Source organism: Chionomys nivalis, chromosome 3 (genome assembly GCF_950005125.1).
Source record: "Chionomys nivalis chromosome 3, mChiNiv1.1, whole genome shotgun sequence".
Lineage (NCBI taxonomy): Eukaryota > Metazoa > Chordata > Mammalia > Rodentia > Cricetidae > Chionomys > Chionomys nivalis.
Genome location: NC_080088.1, coordinates 108856280 through 108879468, shown reverse-complemented (window position 1 = coordinate 108879468; position 23189 = coordinate 108856280). Strand labels below are relative to the sequence as shown.

General features: G+C 50.8%; 1 protein-coding gene across 2 annotated transcripts in view; it reads right to left on the bottom strand.

The window, feature by feature from the left end:
• The window catches only part of Scarb1 (scavenger receptor class B member 1), a 67735-nt gene that overhangs the window by 7167 nt on the left and 37379 nt on the right, over positions 1–23189 (bottom strand). For both annotated transcript variants that reach the window (XM_057764621.1, XM_057764620.1), the window contains exons 2-10: positions 22390–22547; positions 21356–21497; positions 19391–19594; positions 17571–17666; positions 15821–15936; positions 11163–11329; positions 4432–4550; positions 1758–1831; positions 267–318 (exon numbers count right to left, since the gene is read on the bottom strand). In XM_057764621.1, coding sequence (XP_057620604.1) covers positions 267–318; positions 1758–1831; positions 4432–4550; positions 11163–11329; positions 15821–15936; positions 17571–17666; positions 19391–19594; positions 21356–21497; positions 22390–22547 — 1128 coding nt within the window. The remainder of the gene's footprint in view (positions 1–266; positions 319–1757; positions 1832–4431; positions 4551–11162; positions 11330–15820; positions 15937–17570; positions 17667–19390; positions 19595–21355; positions 21498–22389; positions 22548–23189) is intronic.

Below are 23189 nucleotides of genomic sequence, written 5' to 3'. Positions count from 1 at the left end.
GGCCCACAACCACCTGCAATTGCTGTTCCAAGGGGTCTGATGCTCTTTTTGGCTTCTGTGGGTACCAGGCTTTCATGTGGAATACACATATACATACATGTAGGCTAAACTTCCATATGAATAATTAAATTCAGGTGCCAGAAGTTAAGCTAACATTAGCATCAAAGTGAAATAAAATAAATAAGCCAGGCCCGCACTTCTCTCCACCTGCCTCAGACACGCACAGGCCCCACCCCCAGACTCCCCGTGGCCCGCAGAGCCCTCACCTGCTCAAACCACAGCAGGGGCAGGACCACAGGCTCAATCTTCCCTGTTTGCCTGGAGAGAAGAGGACACAAGGTGAGTGACCAAAGGTGAAGGGTGTTGTGTCGCTTGGTAGAGCCTTTAGTTGTGTGCTAGGCCTTGTTCAATCAGCAACACCTCACAAGAAAATGGGAGAGAAAGATGTAGCGGGAGCTTCGAAGGCAAGTTCAAGAACAGCCTGAGCTACATGAAACCCTGGTTCTAATTAATTAATTAATTAATTAATTAATGGGCATGGCAAGAGTCAGCAGGTAACAGTTTTGGCCGCCAAGCCTGATGACCTGAGTTCCATGCCCAGGACCCACAAGGTGGAAGGAGAGAACACGCTTCCAAAAGTTGTCCTGACCTCCACATGCGCATTGTAGCATATGCGTGTGCCCCCCCACCATATTAAATACATTAAAAAAATAACAATGAATCTCTTTCCGCAGGAGCCTGGGTGGCTGTGTTTACAGCTGAACTTGATCCCCACCACACAGGTCTAGATCCAGCAAGTACTTTCACATACCCCAGAGGCTAGAGGAGAAACCTTCGCAGGGCTGGAGAATGGTGCACCGGGTAACACTTTTGCTGTTCAAGTATATGAGCCTGAGGTCAGATCCCGGAACCCAGATCGAAAGCTGTGTGTGGCTCTAAGCCTCTGACCCCAGGGCTGAGAGAGGTAGAAAGAGGGCTGGCTGGGGTTTCAGTGGGAAACCCTGTCTCGAGGGAAGAAAGTGTGCATGAAACGGACACGCACACACAGGTCATAGCCACAGGAGCCGGCAGGCCTGAGCAGATTGCACCCTGAAGCTGAAGCTGAGGGGAAAGGGTTTAGCAATAACACAGCACTAGACTTCCGTTCCTTACTGTGACAGCTATGGCCAGAAGCTGACGATGCTGAGGGTGCTGGGGACAGGGGACAAAGATCTCCATTCCTGCCACCTCTCCATAAATCTATGAAGATTCTAAAGAGTATTTTAGGCAGTGGAACAGATCAGTGTTTGGAAGCTGGCCTCAGGAGCTCAAGCCAGCCCACTTTGGCCTCCAGTTTCAAGAGCCTGGGTGAGTCAGATCTAGCCCTGTAGGTCCAAGTTCAAGGCCATGACGGCTAAGGAGTGAGTTCAAGAGCAGCTCCCTGGGACCCCACGCCCTCTTCTGGCCTCCGTGGACACTGCACATACATGGTGCACAGACATGCAAGCAGGCACCTACTCTAGTGCAATCTTTCTATTCTACTCCAGAAGAGGAAGACAGTGTGGGTTGACCAATCTGGCTGATGGAGAAGAGACCTTAGGAAAAGGCAAATGAAGGTGTGTCAGGGTGCAGGCTGGGTCTCCATCCAGAGCAAAGACGTTGTCATAGGGAAGACAGAAGTGGATGGACCTTTGCCTCGTCCCATGCCTTGCATTTACCAATGCATGGAGCCTCCTGGTCCCTGATGCCTTCAGGAGCTGCGACCCCAACCTACTCACCCAATGCCCTTGACAGACTTGATGAAGAGGCTCAGCTGCAACTTCACAGAACAGTTCATGGGGATCCCAGTGACCTGGAGCCGAAAACAGTGAGGAGAGAGGTAAGTCCACAGAGCCCATGGGGCTGGAGAGATGTCTCAGAGGTTACGAGCACTGGCTGCTTTTCCAAAGGTCCTGAGTTCAATTCCCAGCAACCACATGGTGGCTCACACCATCCGTAATGGGGTCTGGTGCCCTCTTCTGACCATGGAGGCCAGTTCCCAGCCTGCTTCAGTCCTGGGGTCCTGAGGGACTTCTCCCCCACCCGAACCAGGCAACAGGCTGGGGCAGCCACCCTTCTAGAAATTTCCCGCACATGCACTAGGCTCTCACTCAGGAGATATATGCTTGACGAAGGGATCGGACACCTGACATCGCAAGGTCCCCTTGTCACCAAAGAGGCGATCTCCTTCTGGATTTTTGTTTTTGTTTTTCAAGAAGTGTTTCTCTGTAGCTTTGGGAGCCCTGGAACTCGCTCTGTAGATCAGGTTAGCCTCGAACTCACAGAGATCTGCCAACCTCTGCCTCCTGAGTGCTGGGATTAAAGCTTTGTGCCACCCCTGCCCAGCTTGTTTTGAAGCAGAATTTCATGTGGCCCAGGCTAGAACCCAGCTGGCTACATAACCAAGGATGATCCTGAACTCTGCACCTCCCGGCCTCCACCTTCTGGGGGCTGGCTCATGCCTAACTTTACACGGTGCTGGGATGAAGCCCAGGGCTTTGTGGGTGCTGGGCAAGCACTCTACCTACTGAGCTTAAATTCCCATCCTCACACAGCTTTCTCAGACTGTGACTCCCGAGTGTGGGGCATGCAGTAAGGATGGCTTTATCTTTTGTTTTTTTTGTTTGTTTGTTTGTTTGTTTGTTTTTTTGGTTTTTCGAGACAGGGTTTCTCAGTGGTTTTGGAGCCTGTCCTGGAACTAGCTCTTGTAGACCAGGCTGGTCTCGAACTCACAGAGATCCGCCTGCCCCTGCCTCCCGAGTGGTGGGATTAAAGGCGTACACCACCACCGCCTGGCTAGGATGGCTTTTTCAATCTGTTTACATTTCCCACTGGCTCAGAAAGCTCAGCACAGGGCCTGATCCAGGGTGAGTAGGGTTAAGTGCACAGCAGCTTGCAGCCTTTTCTCTTGAGACGCAGCAATGCAGGATCTGCCACTTCCTAGCCGAGGCGGCAGCAAAGAGCTTCCTGCATACGGTGCTATTTTAAAATGTGATGCTTAAAAATCATCACACGAATAATCACCAGGAGAACTGACACCCACGTCACTTCACTCAGGGAGAAAGTTCTAGAACAACATGAGAGAAGCTTGGTGAAGAGGCCTCGGTATGAGGTTCCAGCATCGGGATGGGGCTTTGTGCAGACGATTCGCTCAGACTGCAGCTAGCCCTGCCCAAACCGTACGACTCTTGCAAGGATGACTGAAGCCAAGGCCACCTCTCCAGTCACAGCCGCCCACAGCAGAGGGCAAGGGCATCACTGCCTTTCCTTTGAGTCCAGCACACCCAGGAGTCCCCAGGGCAAAGGGAACTGGGCAAAGGCCTCCAGAAACTGGATATGGCTTTCAGACAGAGGTGCGGGGATCCTAACCCTGCATACAGCTTCACCGTGGGTGGGCTGAGCAACCCTCCCTGGGAACTCTGCCAGGTTGGGTGCCCAGTGTCAGTCTTGGAACCTGAGTTCCAGGGGTCCCCACTCCCTAAGCTAGGGTGTTGGCCTCACTGTGCCACATCCATTTGCTTAGACAGTTAATACTAGGCACTGTGTCCTTGGGAGTCTGGAGCATGGATCCAGGGGCCCACAGGACAGGTCCCCAGTCAACACCCAGGCCCCTATCCTGAGGGGCTTTCTTGACATAAAATATTTCCTGTATGTTAGGTTTCTGGCTGGGGAGCTAGACATCAGACAACTTCCTCCCACATCCCCATCCTTCCTCTGCAAGAGCCCTCGGCTGTGAGCCAGGTGTGAAGACACACTTAGAAGCTGAGGCAGGAGGATTGCAAGTTGAAGGCCAGCTGAAGGCCCAGCCAGAACCAGAGCACCTCACATGTGAGAGGCCCAGGCTTCCATTCCCATCCAGTAAAACAAAAAGGTTTTCACAAAACGTCTTCAGGGCGTCAGGGGTGTCCCTGCAAGACAGGGATCCTGAGACTCCCCAAGGTAATGGTGAGGACAGCAGCCTGACTGGACACATAGTAACCAGAGGCAGAGAGAAGGCCCCTGTCTGAGAGCCACCCTCCTGGCCCTGGCTAGTGGACACAAGTTAACACAGGACAAATTCCCCACATCGATTTCTCTGTGAGACATTGTGGCTCACAATGATGTCTTGAAATCTTTAGTGTCTTGACACTGTCAAGGGTATCTCTGGTGCAGGAGACATTCCAGCTGATATTTCTTAATTAATTTACCACCATGTATCTTTTTTATAGGCCTCAATAAAAAAGTAATGACATCACTGAACTATGGAACTGGGGACCTTTGATGGCTCGAAGTTCTAGAAGTCACCACTGTGGAAGGAACTGGGCTTCCCTACGCAAGTCTGAGCCAGCTCTGCTTGAGGGTGGTGAGAGGAAAGAGGAGCATGCAGCAACCCACAGGAACCAGCCCCAGACTCTAGCGGGGTACAGGACTTACCGGATGAATGTCCAGGAACAAGGAATGCTCTTTTGGGTCAGGGTTCAGACCAAGCACGGCTTCGGAGAGCACAGGGTCCGCATTGTAGAAGTGAGGGTGTGACAGGAACAGGGGCGCACCTGGAGGGGGAGAGAGACAGGGTCAGAAGACCGGCTGGGCACCAGGCTTGCAGGACAAGGAAGGAAAGAGACCCGCCGTCAGTAGGGGCATTCACAAGATGACCAGGGAGGGAGAACCCCTTTCTTCACTGCATAAAGAAGTTGGGCACAGGTCACGAGGAGGGTGGATGGAGCCAGGGTGGCTGATTCAGTGGCAGGGGTGGGTGGAGGAGGGGAGAGGGCAGCTGCCACCAAGCGAGGGAAAGGCATGCCAGGTAGGAGTGTGGCAGAGGTGAGAGCAAGGAGGCCCCGGGGCCAGAGGTGCAAGAGGGAATCGGGAAGATGAAATGGAAAGGAAAATCAAGGTCACACGAATTTGAGAGGGGAAGCTGCCTCTGAATGCTAAGTCAGACACACGAGCTGCTTTTGCAGGCATCATAGCTCAGGGGTGCACACGGGCGGGTCTCTGACATCACAGGAGGTAAGGAGACAGGCCTGGTGAGAGATTCCCATCCGGGACCCTGAGACAGGACCTCACCACCAATACAGCCATCCCAGGACAAGGGCCTGATGTGTGAGTTACTAGTTACATAGGGTGTCTGAATTCGTTATGGTGCTCTGTTGACTTTGAGGTTTTTGAATGCTGATCAGTGAACGGCAGCTGCCGAGAGACACTAGATTATGGAAAGGACTGCTGAATTAAATCAGCCTATATGCCTCAAAGACGTGTTGAGATCAGAATGGAAACCGGGATATGTGTTACGCTGGGAAAGAGGTTTTTCTTTTCTTCCCACAGGATACCATCAAAATTGATCAAGATTAGATTGGAACAGCAGAGACCTCTTGATTAGGAGAGGCAATAGCTCATCAAACAGCATGGCCGTTCAACCTGCCAAACAGGGAGACTCCCCAAAACTAAGTTGAGGCAGGGTTTTGTTTTTGTCTTTCTAGGAGAATATTAAGCCCACAGGCCAAATGAGACATCTGAAGAAGGAGGAATCACACAGAGAAAATGCCCCAAGAAAGAGCAAACTGTCCTAATGATATAGCACATACACTTCCAACAGTGTAAAGACCTCATAAATCTTCCTAAATATTTGTCTTTACTGTTCTCTACAGACATAAGGCAAATGGCCTTTTGGTAGTTATGATTCAATTAAAAATTAAAGATAACCTTGGAATTGGAATGTGGCTCTCTCCTTTTCTAAACCCAAGTATACTTTTTAAAGAAAAATCCAAAATCTCTGTCTCATGTCAAAAGAAGCACCTGGTATGGATAATAGAAAAACAAACATTAGGGACTATTCTATTGCCACTAATCTCATATTCCTTAGGTTTTATTTTGGCTCTCTAAAACTTTTCTTAAGGTATAAATATCTCAAAATTTATAAGATTAATATATATTAATTATATATATAATATATATCTGTCATAATATTAATGGTCATACAGAGTACTAACACAGACAGAATATTGTGTACATAAATAAATAAATATTTTTTAAAGAAATGTAATGTAGAGTTCTAGTCCTTGAAAGCTATTTAGGACAGTAAAGAAATACAGGAGTAAGCCGGGCGGTGGTGGCGCACGCCTTTAATCCCAGCACTTGGGAGGCAGAGGCAGGCGGATCTCTGTGAGTTCGAGACCAGCCTGGTCTACAAGAGCTAGTTCCAGGACAGGCTCCAAAACCACAGAGAAACCCTGTCTCGAAAAACAAAACAAAAAACAAAAAAAAAAAAAAAAAAAAAAAAAAGAAATACAGGAGTAGTTAGTCATCTATAACAATCAAACTTATAGTCATGTTAGGTATATTTTCAAGGTCAATCAGAGACATATTTCAAATAGACAGATGGTCTTCAAACACTTCAGAGACGTACAGAATATGGCACTTTAATATTTTAGTAACATAACGCTTTCCATGACAGTGCAAAATGTCTGCTTCTGGCAGCACCAATTTATTTAAAAAAAAGGATGATGGGCATTGAAGAAACTCCATATGGAATTTGCTTTCACTGTAGGAAAGCTTGCCATTTGGGCAAGAAACTGCTTTTGCCTTGGCTGCTGACAGTATGCTGTCCAAATTAGACAAACAAAACACAAAAGATGGCAACTATTGAGCTCTGTCAAGATGAGAGAGGACAGTCTTTCAAAATTCCTGCTTCCCAGAAGAGTCTGTCAGCTATTCTAGGCTTGTAGGCTGAAGATGGATGCCCCAGCATTGCAGAGGAACCTTGGGTGACTGTCTCAGCAGGCAGCGGTTTCTGTCCATTCCTATAGTTTTAGAAATTGTTGGTTCTACACTTCTTATTTGCTCAGGTAGTATTATATCCTTCTCAGGTCTCGGACAGAGTTGAAGACAAAACAGTTATAGCTACAGTTTTCCTCGTTACCAAATTCAGAAAAGAAACTCACAAAAGGAAGTATAAAATGTATGAGCTTGAAAGTCGTAAAAGTTTAAATTGTTTATCTAAGAGAATGCTTTGAGGAGAAAAAAAGATAGTTTTGGGTTGGTAATACAAGTTATGATATAAGTGGTTTAAAACTTTGAACTCATTAAGATAAGATAGATAATAATTTCTCTAAATTTGCCAAATACAAATGGACTGGATATGTAAATGAAATTCTTACCTGATAATTGTTCTTTTTCTATATAGTTTTACTATGTTAGAGTTAAAACCTTTTCCTTTTTATTTAGACTAAAGGAACACTGTGACTGGTTTAATTAAAAGCTAAATGGCCAGCCAGGCGGTGGTGGCGCATGCCTTTAATCCCAGCACTTGGGAGGCAGGGGCAGGCGGGTCTCTGTGAGTTCGAGACCAGCCTGGTCTACAGAGCTAGTTCCAGGACAGGCTCCAAAGCCACAGAGAAACCCTGTCTCGAAAAACCAAAAAAAAAAAAAAAAAAAAAGCTAAATGGCCAAAAGCTAGGCCGGAGGTATAGGCAGGACTTCTGGGCAGAGAGAGCTCTGGGAAAAAGGAAGAAGGAGCTGCCAGCCGGACACAGAGGAAGCAGGACACGCAGGAGGAGAGGTAAAAACCACAAGCCATGTGACAGCATGTAGACTAGAAATGGGTTATTTGAAGTTGTAAGAGTTAGTTAGGTTGCTGGAGAGATGGCTCAGTGGTTAAGAGCACTGGCTGCTCTTCCAGAGGTCCTGAGTTCAATTCCCAGCAACCCCATGATGGCTTAGAACCGTCTTTAATGAGATCTGGTGCCCGCTTCTGGCATGCAGTCGTATACATGCAGAAAGAACATTGTATATGGAATAAGTAAATGAATCTTTTTTTTTTTTTTAAATATTTATTATGTATACAATATTCTGTCTGTGTGTATGCCTGCTGGCCAGAAGAGGGCACCAGACCCCATTACAGATGGTTGTGAGCCACCATGTGGTTGCTGGGAATTGAACTCAGGACCTTTGGTAGAGCAGGCAATGCTCTTAACCTCTGAGCCATCTCTCCAGCCCCAGTAAATGAATCTTAAAAAAAAAAAAAAAAAAAAAAAAAAAGAGTTAGAAACAAGCCTAAGCTAAGACCAAGCTTTTATAATTAATAAGAAGCCTCTGTGTCATTATTTGAGAGCTGGGACAGAGGACTCATTATGGTAGAGAACAGGAGTCCCTGAGAATCCAGGTGAACCCACAGACCCTCTAAGGTCACCCAGTCTTGCCTACCGTTTGGAAAACCCCATCTCCACCCCTCCGATCCACTCTGGGAAAGGAGACACCAGCAAACACCAGAACCCCATTTCTACAGGAGGGACACCATGGATCCTGCCACCTAGCCACACCTGGAAGGCACAGATTCCAGCAGGGTGTCATGGTTGCTACACCGCCTGCTGCAGATGGCACACCCATGTGGCTTTCTAACAACAGGTGTGCTTCATCTTCCTTTTTTATTTTCAAACACCCTCGGAGAGACGCACCCAGGCAATAAGTATAATTAATTTATAGTTTTATGATCCATGTATCCAGACTTAACTGCTCAGGATTACTCCAGCTGTGATTAAGGGACACTCCAGGAAAGGTCCCAAGACAGGGAGATGACACACGGGGGGAGTCCTGAGTCCAAGGAATTCTCATGACCCAGAAGGGGAAGCCTATGCGCATTCTTTATCGTCAGATAAAATGCCACAGAAAGGTGGACTCAGTTGGGTGCACCCTCACAGCATGTGCACGAATGTTCTAGAAGCACCCTTGTAATAGTGGAATGCCACGAGATAGCTCCGTGAGCCAGGAAGGGGTAGGGCAAGCGGAGCATAGTCCTACAACAAGCCAGAGGCCAAATTCAACCACCCACCGTCTTGCAGATGGACCATTGGGATGTGACAAGGGTGACATTAGGGAGTGAGGGGGAAAGAACACACAGAATGACTCCACCTACATGAAGAGCGGTGCGAGGCAGAGAGCCTGGAGACCAAAAGTCAGGCAGTGGGCAGGAGGAGCGGGAAACACTGCACCCTACAAGGTCTGCTTCTTCATGGGGTTGCTGTTGGCCACATGGCCGTGCTCCCTTTGCAGATTTCAAACCACTTAAGTCACCCCCTCCCCATCCTTGTTTTTCTCCCATTTAAAAAAGTAAGTGTTGGGGGTCGGGAAAATGGCTCAGTCAGTGACGTGTCTCCTGCGCAAGCCTGAGGACCTGAGTTCAGGACCCCAGCACTCGCGTTGAAAGCCAGACGTGGCAGCACACATCTGTAACCTCAGCACTGGGAGGCAGAGGCAGGTGGATCCCTAGAGCCTGCCAGGTCACGGATTAGTGAGAGCATCTGTCTCAAAAAATAAATAAATGAGAGTAATTGAGGAAGACACCCAGCTCTGGCCCCCTTGCATGCTCCTGCAAACACATGCTCGTACCCACACTCCCCCTGGAAAAAAAACAAAGAACAAGCTACAGGCACGGTACACTTAGACCCTCTGGCACATCTGAAATTCTGTCCCTTTCAACAGAGCTCTACGGGGATGTCGGGATGTCGCTGCTCCTGTGGTGTGGTCTCGGTGACTAGGCTAATTGGAGCAAGCTCTGGGACTGAGCACCAAGAGGAAGGCAGAGTTGGGGTTGTGGATACAGCTTCCTGCCACAGGAAAGTCCAGTAGGGCTCTGCCCCGGAAACTTGAATCCCACGAACCGACACGTGCCGTAGTCAGGCCAGGCAGCTGCCGCCGGCCCCAGATGTCTGTGCAGCAGGTGGCCTGGTGGGCTCTGTCTTACAAGGGGAACTTGTGGACTAGGATCCGCCATTCCCTCACTTCTCTTCTTTCTGCCCCACGGCGGTATCCCCAGAGCCCGCTTCTCTAGCTACAAGACAGCGTTCCACCCAAACAGGCTCTGAAAGTCAGACCCAGTCAGAGAGAGGTTGTGTCCCACCAACCAGGGCCCCACTCTGCCTCAGGCCTTCCTGTTTCTGTCTGTGCATAGCTCAACACTTTGTGAACAATGACTATAAGGCTGGGCATCCTGAGTGGGGGAGGAGGCAAGGCACAAGGTTTACAGTTCAGGGAGGGGGCAGGCAGGGAAGGGTTAAATAACTCGAGCAGGCACTAGGAGAATGCACAGAGAATGGCTGGTGGGACAAAGAGGACGGAAGATCAGGGAGGACCTCTGAGAGGATATGAACAGAGGAAGCTTTTCATTTTAATTTGATTCACATCTGGTGCAACGTGAGCTGGTGAGGGACGGAGCGGACCACCGTAGCAGACTGGGGGAAAAGCTGGGGAGGAAGGAGAAAGAATGCGCGGGAGGGACCTGGAGCTGTCTAGGCCTGACCACCAGGTGAGGGGTGAGGGGGTGTGGCCTGGAGCTGACACCCAGGTATCCAAATAGAGCAACAGAGGTGGGCATAGCAGGGTCTGGCACACGATTAGGACTCAGAGCGGACGCCAGGGGACACAGCCAGCACCAAGATTCACACACCCAGCTCGGCTGAAGGGGAGAGTTTTACACAACACCAGAACCGCCAGTTGGACTCTGCCAAGCTGTTGCTTTTCTGCAGGTGAACGGCCCCAGGGGTGCTCCCACCCACATCCCAGTGGGCAAAGGAATCACAGCCGCAGCCACCAGGCTAAAGATCGGCTGTCGCTCAGACTCTAGTCTCCAGCCAGCCAGTCTCTGGGGTCCTGAAAACGTGAGTTGGGCAGAGGAGAAGGGCACAGAATGAAGCATTTTGGCGGAGCTGGTGTCAGGGTACGTGCCTACCATCTCAGTGCTCAGACGGCAGGGGCAGGAAGGATGCCAAGTTAGAAGCGAACTTGGGCCACATTGTACTACCCAGTCTCAAACTGGATACTAGGTGGAAAGGAAGGGGCCACAAGCCAAGGAATGTGGTGCCTCCAGAAACAGCAAGGGGATGAGGGCAGACTCCTCTCCATGGCCAAGAAACAATGCCCACTGTCAGAATCTTAACCTCAGGGCTGGCCCCTTCGGACTTCGGAGTGATATAGCCCGGGGCTAATGAGAGCTGGTGGGACATTTATCAGGGTGGCGCTATCTTTAGCTCCCTATCTGTAGCACTGAGCTCATCAGCGGTGCAGAGACCAGAGATTAATGGGACTGCAAGCTGGCAGCAGATAAAATCCTGGTGCCACCCTCTCGCCTCAGTCTGGAGGCAGGGGAGCTGTGCAGAGGAGACACTTACCAAACCTGCAGGTGCTGACGTTCTGAATGCCAGACTCGAGGCACGGACAGAAGCCTTCATTGGGTGGGTAGACGGACCCATTGGCAAACAAAGTCTTGGGGGCCGTGAAGCGATAGATGGGGATACCTTCAAACACCCCTGAATTGTGGTAGGTGAGCTTCATGGACCTGCAGGGAGGAGGCAGGGTGAGAACTATTCCCTTAGTGCTCAACTTAGCAGGAGAACCAGAGGATCAAAGTCATTCTTGGCTACACAGCAAGTTCAAGGCGAGCCTAGATAATACGACATTCTGTCTCAAAAAAATCAAAATAAACTAATAATAATAAAACGTTGTGAGAAAAGTTGCACCTACACTGCCCACCTGGTAAATTTTCTCCTTGTTCCCCAAACAATAAAGAAAGCCAGCACTTGCACTGTCCTGGCGCACTAGGTGCGGTCCCCTGAGGTCATCTCAAGTTTACAGAGCCCCTGTCCATTTACATTGAAATGTCATTCTCCTCTCTCTTCAAGACAGGGTTTCTCTATGGCTGTCCTGGAACGTGATAGACCAGGCTGGCCTCGAACTCACAGAGATCCTCCTGCCTCCGCCTCCTGAGTGCTGGGATTAAAGGTGCGCACCACCACCGCCCGGCACCACGCTCTCTGGACAGGGACTGAAGCACAGAGGACTGTGGGGACTAAGGCTTTGGACAGTGGTCTCCTGTGGATGCTGAGGAACAAGCAATCACCAGGGCCCCTACCGTCAACCTGTAGTAGGGTACCACCCCCAGCCTCCCCCACCCCTCCTGCCTCACTCCACCCACCAAGGGCCTCCCAGGTGCTGTTCAAACATACCCCTTCCTGCCCCAGGAACTTTGAATCCCACCTCTCCCTCAGCCTGGAATAAACACACACACATCAGACTTCAGCTCTCCGGGTCCCCCTTGCCCACCCTCACTCCTCTCCGTCCATTCACCCCGTGGTCTAACCTCAATCACACTCCTGATTGGAAACAAGGATGGGGTGACCCACTCTGTCCATATTCAGCAACACACACACACACACATACACACACACCTGCCCGATCCTCAAAACTAGGAGAGTCCAGAGCACTGGTGTGGTGGCTTACAGCTTTAATCCTAGGATTGGAGAGATGGAAGCAGGAGGATCTTTGTCAGTTCCAGCAGTTAGGGCTACACAGCGAGACCCATCTCAAGGCAAACAATGTCTTGGCGCCGGGCGGTGGTGGCGCACGCCTTTAATCCCAGCACTTGGGAGGCAGAGGCAGGCGGATCTCTGTGAGTTCGAGACCAGCCTGGTCTACAAGAGCTAGTTCCAGGACAGGCTCCAAAACCACAGAGAAACCCTGTCTCGAAAACTCAAAAAAAAAAAAAAAAAAAAAAAAGAGTCCAAATGGGATGAACTGCAAGAGGATAAGACACTGGATCTCTCTCTCTCTCTATGTAGCCCTGTAGTCTGTCTGTGTAACCCTGGAACTCATTACACAGACCAGGCTGGCCTCAAACTCAAAGGGATCCACTTGCCTCTGCGAGTGGTGAGATTTAAAGGTGTGCGCCGCCATCGCCTGGCTGGCACCCCGATTTCTAAGACCTGATACTAAACAAAAGCTCTTCTCAGTAATGTTTAGAATAATATTTTAGATAAATAAAATACATCTAACAAATATTTTAGTCAAATAAAATATTATTTTCACACAGTGTGATGGTAAGTTTGGTCAATTTGACAAATCTAGAATTTCGTGCAAAGAGGCTCTCAATAGGAGAGTGTCTAGATCAGGCTAGCCTGTGAAACTGTCATAATTCACTTAATCGTTGTGGGAAGACCAAGTCCACAATGGGTGGCACCATCCCCTAGATTTGGATCATGGACTGTATGACAGCGGAGCCAGCTATCTGAGCCCTAGGCGTGAGCACACTCAGTTTAACTCTCTGCTCTTGTAAGTGAACTGACTAGCTGCCTGGAGTTTGGGCTTCAGTCCCCATGCCCACCCACAAGGATAGATAGTAACCTGAAATTATAAGCATGGTTTGTTTTTTAATTTATGTGGCAGCACCAACTCAGAAGATCTTATCAGGTTGATGTTAAATTCCCTGATTTTGAGCCTTGTGATTGTGTAAGAAAACACCTTTGTTTTTGGAGAATACCTCCTGAAGGGTTGATGGAAAGGGACCTGGCCTGCATCCCACTCTCAAGAGATTCCAGGAGAGAGCACACAGAGGAGGGTGTGGGGCAATGGTTCCAGAGATGAGGAAAGGAGAAAACCCAGGGAGCAACTGGCTGCCATGTGGGTGAATGCACAAGAGTCCTGCGGTCAAGGGCTGCTCTCAGGGGTGCTACTGGATTGGGGAAATCTTTAAGGAGTGGGGTCTCTGCCTGGTTATGGTGGCACACGCCTTTAATCCCAGCACTTGTGGGAGGCAGAGGCAGGTGGATCTCTGTGAGTTCAAGGCCAGTCTCTCCTACAGGCTAGTTCCAGGACAGCCAAGGCTACACAGAGAGACCCTGTCTCTAAAACAAGCAAACCATGTGGGATCTAATGGTAGGGCTTCAGGTCATTCAGGGTGGCCTTGAAAGGGGCTGTGTGATCCCAGGCTCTTCCTCAGTTTCACACTAAGCGTCTTGCTCAGTCACAGGTTCATTAGAAACACTAACCTGGCTGAACCCAGGGTCTCACGCTGCACCACCGAGCCACACCCCCAGGGCTCTCACCACACAACACTGCCTGCAAGATCTTTCTTTCTTTTTTTTTTTTTTTCGAGACAGGGTTTCTCTGTGGCTTTGGAGCCTGTCCTGGAACTAGCTCTGTAGACCAGGCTGGTCTCGAACTCACAGAGATCCGCCTGCCTCTGCCTTCCGAGTGCTGGGATTAAAGGCGTGTGCCACCATCGCCCGGCTCTGCAAGATCTTCAAAAGCATCTTGTGTCTGTACTGAAAGCTCAGAACCTAGGAGGGAAATGCATCTTTCCTTTCCCTTTGTGTTACAGGTATAGGTATTTCTATGTCATGGGTGTGTTTATATGTGTATGTGTGTGCACACGTGTGTGCCGTCGGTCAGACACCAACACCGGATTTGTTTTTTTTTAAAGATTAATTTATTTATTATGTATACAGTATTCTGCTTGCATGTGCACCTGCATGACAGAGGAAGGCACCAGATCTCATTACAGATGGCTGTGAGCCACCATGTGGGTACTGGGAATTGAACTCAGGACCTTTGGAAGAGCAGCCAGTGCTCTTAACCACTGAGCCATCTCTCCAGCCCTGACACCAGATTTCTTTTTCAGTCATTCTTCCACCTCTCTTTTGAGATGGTCTCGCCGTGAACCCGGAGCTCATCCATTCTGCCAGGTTGGACAACTTTCCAGCTCTCTCCCGCCTCCGCCTCCCCAGTGCTGGGTTCCTAGGCAAACGCTGCTGCTAAGTTCTGAGAACTGAACTCAGGTTCTCTTGCTAATAGTGAATCCTTTATGGACTGAGCCTTCCCTAGTCCTGAGCCATCTCAATCACCTCCGTCACTGACAGAGGCCAAGCTGAAGATGTTTTTTCTAAGTCTGGAATCCTATTTGGGGACTGGGGCATGACTCGGGGGAAGAGCACTTACTTAATGTATGTGAGGCTCTGGGTTCTATTATCAGCGCGCACGCACACACACACACATACCCACGCACGTGCACACACACACACAAATGGGCTGGAGAGCTGGCTCAATGGTTAAGGGCACTTACTGCTCTTCTAGGAAGACTTAAGTTCTGTTCCCAGCACCCACGCTGGGCAACTCACAACCCACCTATAACACAAGCTCCAGATGATCTGACACCTTCTTCTGGCCTCCACAAGCACCCACGTGCATGCACACAGACCCACACAGATATACATAATTAAAAAATAGCAATACATTATTAAAAATAACAAAGCTCTGCTTTGGAAAGTACCCAATGGGACACGAGCACCAAGGCACAGACTTTGCTCACCCATCATGGTTGTGCTCACACCTGGCACGGAGCATAGTTGCCTGTGTTAGCTGGAGAGGCAGAGGGTTCAAAGGTCAGCCCGATGAATTCCCAGGCCAAGGTCACCTCCAGCGTGGCCAGAATGGAACACCAGCTAGGGCACCACTCAGGAATGAGCCCAGAGACCCACCACGTCTCCCCCAGGCCACAGTCGGGACCCTAGGATGGTGGAGCACAAGCTACAAGGCCCCAGCACACCTCTGAGGCAGGGGAGTTGGAAATTGGTAGGCTGAGCAGGAAATGCACCCAGCAGTCAGAGATCTAGGCTCCTGGAGACCCCAGGTCTCCAGCTCCACTTCACAGTTCGCCTCAGACCTTGACCTTTTCCTGCCATCGCCCCGCATCGCCACCCTCATGACCGAGCCCTCAGCAGCCACCGACCAGCTCACAGCCTCTCTGGGAAAAAGTCAGGCTACATGCGACTTCCACTCTCGGACGACAGCGGGGGGCGCTGTTTGGGGGAGGTTGATGACCCCTTAAGGTGCAAATCCTCAAGCAACCAAAATCCAAAATAAAACCCCTGCCCAGTCACCTCTGCCAGGTGTTTTGTCCCAGTGACAAGAAAAACTGAGCCACAGTGCGCAGAGGGCCAGGCCCGCACTCCCTAGGAGCAGAAGCAGAGGTAGGGAGGCCCCATGCGAGCATTACCTGCAGGCCTCCGGGCTGAAGAATTCCAGTGACGACTGGGGTGTCATGAATGGTGCCCACATCTGCCCGGAAGTTCCGTTGATCATGTTGCACTGTTCCGAATGCCAATAGTTGATCTGTGGGCGGACAGGACGAGATGCAGCCTGAGAGACAGCCGAGGCCTGCGCCTAATGCATGCCTCCGTGCAGATATCACCATACTCAACCCGGGCACAGAGCAGGCTGTGTAGACAGACCATCAAGCCCAGCTTCCTGCCCCCCCCACACACACCAGCGGGGCCTGAACACACAGCATTGTCGGGGACTCTCTTAAGTCATCTGTACAATGGGTCTATCGCCCACATCTTCCTGCTCCTTCCCCCAAGCAAGGGGAGCTGGGACATGCCAGGGAATCCATCGGAGTGCCTACCTCTAATCAGGGAGGCTAGCGCTCAGAACCAATACTCAAGACAGCCAGGGTGGTGCATGCCCTAGAGCCCAGCGCTTGGGAGGCAGAGGAGGAGGATCTCTTGTGAGTTTGAGACCAGCCTGGTGTATATATATATATATATATATATATATATATATATATATATATATATATATATATGGTGTTCCAGGCTAGCCAGGGCTATGCAGTGAGATCCTGTCTATGAAACAAAGTAAACCACGCATGCACTTTCCACTCTCCTCTGCAGGGTGAGCTCTTCCGATCAGGCTTCTTTCTGTAGAAGAAGCTGGTTGATGTGGACAGCTGATATGGTTGCTGCCTGGGTGTGGTAGCATACACATCTATGATTTAAGCACTGGGGAGGCAATTGAGAAGGGAGGATTGAAAGTTTGAAGCCAGCCTGGGATACAAAATGAGACCTTATTTCAAAATAAAAATTTAGCGGAGTGGTGGTGGCAGACACTTTTAATCCCAGCACTTGGGAGGCAGAGGCAGGAGGATCTCTGTGAGTTTGAGGCCAGCCTGGTCTACAGCATGAGTTCCAGGATAGCTAGGGCTGTTACATAGTGAAACCCTGTCTCAAAAAACCAATAAAAAGGAGGAGGAGGAGGAGGAGGAGGAGGGAGAGGAGGAGGAGGAGAACGGTAGGAACAGTATGATGGCTCAGCAGGTAAAGCTTGCCTAGAATCCCCCAGTGAAGGGCTGGGGGTATGGCTTAATGGTAGAGTCTCTGCCTAGACTCCCCAAGTGAGGGCCTGGGAACAGAGTTCAGTGTTGGCACGCCTATAACAATTCCTCACTGAAGGACTGGGGGTGTGGCTCAGTGGCAGAGTCCCTGTGGAGGATACACAAGGCCTGGGCTCCATCTTCAGTGACTGACAAACATAACAATACAAAAACACAATATACACAAAGATGTCCTAAGGAGAAGAGCCAAAGGCAAAGTAGCACACAACAGGATTTCTGTGTGTTCAAAGAAGGAAGGAAAACACATTTCTCTGGATACACAGAGGTGCGGCGGTGGGTAAAGGGCCAGGAAGCTGGTCCCACAAACAGCGCTGGGGGTTTCCGGGTGGGTCCAGGCATGGTACTGGGCCTCCATTGTCTTATCTTTATGGGAATGTCTTCCTGTCTGCCTTGTAAACGAGAACGCAGGGCAGAAGAGTGGAGAGTTCCCAGCAGAAGCTCTCAAGGGGCAGTTCCTGGACCTGCGACGTCCCCGGGTGACCCTGATGCCCTCTCGTGAGCGCTTGCTGTCCCCCATTGTCCCCAATCTAGTCCCTGCTCCAGAGGACAGGGACTGTCTCCCCCTCCTGCTCACCTTGCTGAGTCCGTTCCATTTGTCCACCAGGTGAATCCTGCTGAAGTTCTGGACGCCCGTAAACACAGTGAAGACACCGGAGTCCGAGTTATTCATCTGTGGACAGGCGGAGAACAGCGCCCTTAGCCCAGGATTGGGGGTACGAGACCTGGACACAGGCACAAGCCTGCCTGTTCTTCAGCTATGGACAGGTCCCCTCGTTACCCATTGGCTCAGTGATGGGGACAGGACCCAGGGCCTTGTACATGCTGGGCAAGTGCTTGGCCACTGGGCCACACCCCCAGCCTTTTTTTTTTTAACTTCACATTTTGAGACAGGGGCTCACTAAGTTGTCCAGGCTGATTTTGAACTTGCCATGCTCCTGCCTCATACTCCCATGTACAGAAATGACAAGCCTACTCCATCTGACCAGGACCTAATTAAGAATAAAAAGAGATTTAAGTGGGGAGTAGTGGCACACATTTTAATCCCAGCACTCAGGGGGCAGAGGCAGGTGGATCTCTGAGTTCAAGGCCAGCCTGGTCTACATAGTGAATTCCAGGGCAGTCATAGCTATATAGAAAGACTCTGTCTCAAAACAAAGAAAGAAAAAAGGAAAAAAAAGAAATAAAGCACTTAATACAAATTCCCCAGGGGAAAGAATGCCACAGAAGGATCTAGAAGCTCAATGGAAGGACCAGCATGGTAGAATGGATCAGAGGTCACAGAAGCAATAGCTCTGTTAATCCCAGATCGGCTAAGTGGAATGGCTGGGGAGCAGAACTTGGTGGAATGTGCTCTGTCTCCTCGCCTGTCCCCACAGGAGCCCCTATTCAAGAGTCCCAATTCAGCTGTGAGGAAGAGTGGGAAGGACAGGCGCAGAAACAGGGCTTCACCCGGGGCTTCTGACACCAGGCATTCAACCTGCTGCCCTTAGTCCACCTTGTTACATGTCCACCACACGGGGTCCTCACCTGGTCACTTACCCATGCGGTGCCTTACCCATAGCCTGCTCTCCACAAGACTGTATATGTATATGTATTTTTTTTTTTTTTTGATTTTTCGAGACAGGGTTTCTCCGTAGCTTTTTGGTTCCTGTCCTGGAACTAGCTCTTCTAGACCAGGCTGGCCTTGAACTCACAGAGATCTGCCTGCCTCTGCCTTCCGAGTGCTGGGATTAAAGGCGTGCGCCACCACCGCCCGGCTTATGTATTTCATTTTACATGTATGAATGAGTCTTTTGCCTGCATGTTTATGCCTACGCATGCAGTGTCTGAGTAAACCAGAAGAGGGCGTCAGATCCAACTGGAGCTACAGATGGCTGCGAGCCACCTTGTGGGCGCTGGGAATAGAATCTGGGTCCTCTTGAAGAGCAGCCAGTGCTTTTAACCACGGAGCGGTAAATTTCATCTAAGCTCTGTACAACAGGTCCTGGAGGTGTGGGTGACTGGGTCACGCCACTGCCCCTTACTTCAAGCCCATGTCATCAGCCGACCCCCTCAGGAGAAAGCTGAGCTGGGGCAGGGAGTCAGGATCAGGGGTCAGGGACCTCAGGTTACGGATGGTCAAGACTGAGAATAAGGGGACATCTCTAAGTAGCACTTAACGGGATATTCAAGGTATGTGTCTCGAGAATCCAGGCTTCCTCCAGCAGAGCCTCAAATTTCTAAGCTAAACCAGTCGCACGCCCCTTGAACCGGATCAAGCCACACCTGAATGCAATAGCGGAATTTTCTGGTATATGAGCTGCCAATTTCCACAATTTTACTTAAGCTGGTTTGGGTTAGGGTCTTCACCCGACAGCTGGCTTTCACAGCAGTCTGTGACAGGAAGACACTTACCCCAACAAACAGGCCAAACTTGCCCTTGATGGGGAACATATCTGGGAAGTATTTGTTGATAAAATTCACGAAGGGATCGTCGTAGCCCCACAGGATCTCACCAACCGTGCGGTTCATAAAGGCACGCTGGCCCAAGGTGGCCAGCCCCAGGGTCATCATCAGCTTCAGGCCGGAGGACTTGTCTTCCATCATTACCGAACCCCCCTGCAAAGTCAAGGACACGGGGCTAGGGAGGTGGATGTGTTTCCCTCCTCCACCTTCACCAGGTGTCAGGCAAAGAGACCGGGCCCTCACTGTGAGCCCTTCTCTGGTCCTTGTTGCCAGGGGTGTTTTCCTAGGCAGGCACGAAGCTCAGGCCAGGCATTCAGAAGCCCTCCTCAGCCGCTGTTCCAGCAGAGCCACACCTGAGGCCTGGCAGGAGCCAATGAAGCACCGGGAGACACTCTGCAGAGCTGGGACACAGAGAAGGAGGTCCCCAGGCTGCCCTTCAACCTGAGGGCAGTTGACACTGTTGCCAAGGTTCGGAGCAGGGCTGCCAGAGAAGAGGGCCTGCAAAGCTCTGTTTACAACTAAGATGCCAACCCACGCTACCAGCAACGGAGCAGACTGAGCAGTCTCCCCAAACCCTGCAGTCCCCTCTTCTAGGTTTTTACCGCAAGGTCTCAAGATGTAGTCCAGGTGGACTTGGAACACAGCATCCTCCTTCCTCAGCCTCTTTGTGGGGATTCTAACCCACTTTTCATGTCTCCTCCCCACCTCAACCGGGAGTCCAGGACTTCTGCTCCCGCCAGGGTCAAAGCACCCTGAGTGCAGCTGCAGATATGGTTTTTGTGTTTGCTTTCCTCTGCAGCATGCATTGGGGCTTTGGATTTTCCAAAGGCTGCTCAACCAAGAGCCACTTTCCGCCTCCAGGGCAACACATAGCCGGACTTTCCAGGTATTTTCATTGATCATGTTATGTTGTCCCCCACACCCTTACAGGGCCCCTTCATTATCAGTAATCAACACAGGCTTTCTATTGTTTATTGGGGGTGCCATAGCTCACATATGGAGGTCAAAGGATAATTTGTGGGAGTCCTGTGGGTCCTGAAGGTGATTAAACTCAACCCACAAGGGTTAGTGGCAGGCACCTTCTACCCACTGGGTCAGCCTGCTGGCCCAGCACGAATTGTTACTGTTTTTTAATACCAGTGCCAGATGTGGTGACCTCAGCACACCTTAGTCCCAGCACTTGAGGTGGAGGCAGACAGATCTCCGTGAGTTCAAAGTCAGCCTGGTCTACACAATGAGGTGCAGGACAGCCAGGGCTGCATAGTGAGGCTCTGTCTCAAGATAATGATAATAAACAAACAAACAAATAAATAAAAATAAAAAACAAAAATTCTCCCTCCGGCCCCGCTGGTCTTGGGGACATCTCTGACAACAGACCTGGGGTTGGCAGGCAGGGAGGCTGAGGGGCAAAGCCAGCCAGCAGCTGTGTTGCCTTCATGAAAGCTCGTGTTTCTGACAGTTTCCTATGTCTGGGGCTGAGGAATCAAAAGAATCTTCCAAAACGTATGAAAGTCAGACCATGGAGTCTGACCCTGGCCTGGTGGGGCTGGCCCAGCTGGTGTCTAGGACTTTGTCCTTGGGGAAGGGCCTCCTGGCCCCTCTCTCTCTTGCTTCCTGCCCAGGACAGCTGGGACTGCTCTGAGGTGAGTGGCTCCCAGCATGCACTGAGGTACTGATTCAGCAGCTCCCAACACAGTGTCCTCAATAAATGCCTGTTCTTCCCGACTCCTGCCTAGCCCACGTAATCCTACCAAACTGGTTGCCAGTGGTGCTGACCTTCAGGCTTCATCAGGGACCACGATGGGGGTTCCAGAGTTTCAGAAGGGAAGTAAGGCAATGAGAACGATGGGGTGGTCTGGAGAGTGGAGGAGAAAGCGGGGGAGGCATGGGGTAGACACAAGGCCACAGCCTCACCAGGACCAGGATGTTAGGCAGTACGATGTAGTCACTCTCGGAGCCCCGGGACCTGTCGGGCTGGAAATGAAGGCTTCGGTGCTCCACGAAGGACACGGTGTCATTGTCGTTGAAGGTAATGTTGGCCTTATGTCTGTATTCCCTGTGGAGAGACATTGGATCAGCTGGGTGTGTGAAGCCATATGGACGCTCCCATCAGCTCCCAGCACACCCTGGCAGCCAGGGACCCCAGAGCGTCGGTGCGCTGGTGCCCAACAGCACCAAGGCCAGGTCCTTGAGCCCACCCACAATGGGTACTATCATCTCCATCTCACAGACAGGGAAACAGGCGTACAGAAGTAAAGCTCCTTGACCAGGGGGTGGAAGATCAAGCGGCCACTCTTGAGTCCATAGTTTCAACCATGAGAGCCCAGGACTGGGACATGTGCCATTGAAAGCAAACACCTCTTGGGCCTCAGCTTTTGCATCTGTAGGGTGCACTTCAGCAGGAGCACACCCACTGAGAACCAAGGAGAGAGTTGCCGGCAGGCAAGCCCTAGGCCCTACGGTACAGTAAGCTGGCTTCCTCGCTGTCCCCAATGCCACCATTCTCCCACCTCAGGGCTTTTGCACTGTTCATCCTACCGTTCCAGGGCCACTGTCCCTTCCCATCCTTGAAGTCACAAGTTCCCCCCACCCACAGGCCCCCTAAAACACAGCCCCCTCCGTGCTCTCTGTCCCCTTTCTTATGTGCCATGTTAACTGCTTCCTGCACCACTGCCTAACTTTCCTGACTCCATAGCAGTCATTTTGCCCCTTTTGTACCCTCTGTGCCCACCCGCCCCCATGAACACACACACACACACACACACACACACACACACACACACACGTTAGCACTCATCCTAGGCCCACAGCAGTATCACTCCACAAAGACACCGTCAGCCATTATGGCCTCCTGCTTCTGTGCCTGGCCCACATCTGGAGCAATCTCCAAGGCTCAGTACAGCAGAACATCCACCACCATAGCCCCACCCCCCCCCGCCTGGCCTCACCTGTAGACGTAGGGTCCACGCTCCCGCACTATCGGCTTCTGGCCCTTTAGGATCTCGTCAGGGTTGACCACCTCGAAGAAGTAGACGGACAAATAGAAGGGGACGGGAATCTCTTTCCACATCGCAAAGGACAGGCTGCTGGGGTCTATGCGGACATTCTGTAGGGAGACACAGAGAGGCGCATGAGGAGGGGCTTCCCAACCTAAGGTTCACAGCAGCTGCCTGAAACCAACCTGTGCCAAGGGCCCAAAGGCACACCAGGAAAGAAAGGTAGCTGTGGTGGTCTGAAAGAGAATGGCCCCCGTGGGCTTATGTATTTGCATGCTTAGTCCCCGGTGGTGAACTGTTTGAAAGATTAGGAGGTGTGGCCTTGATGGAGAAGGTAGGTTGCTAGCGGTGGGCTTTGAGACTTCAAAAGCCCATTCCAAAGCCCAAAGCAGGGTGGCGGTGGTGGTGGTGCTTGTCTTTAATCCCGGGGCACTCGGGAGGCAGAAGCAGGCGGATCTCTTTGAATTCAAGGCCAGATTGGTCTACAGAGTGAGTTCCAGGATAGCCAGGGTTCACAGAGAAAATCTGTTTAGAAAAACAAAACCAAACAAAAGCCTCCTCTAGGTCCACGGTAGTCCTTCCTCTCCGCCCATGGATGTAAGGTCTCAGCTATTCCTTGAACACCATGCCCACATTACCTGCTGCCCTGCTCCCCACCATGAGGAAATGGATTAAGCCTCTGAAGTTGTAAACAAGCCCAGTTAAATACTTTCTTTTCTAAGAGTTGCTTTGGTCGTGGCATCTCTTCCCAG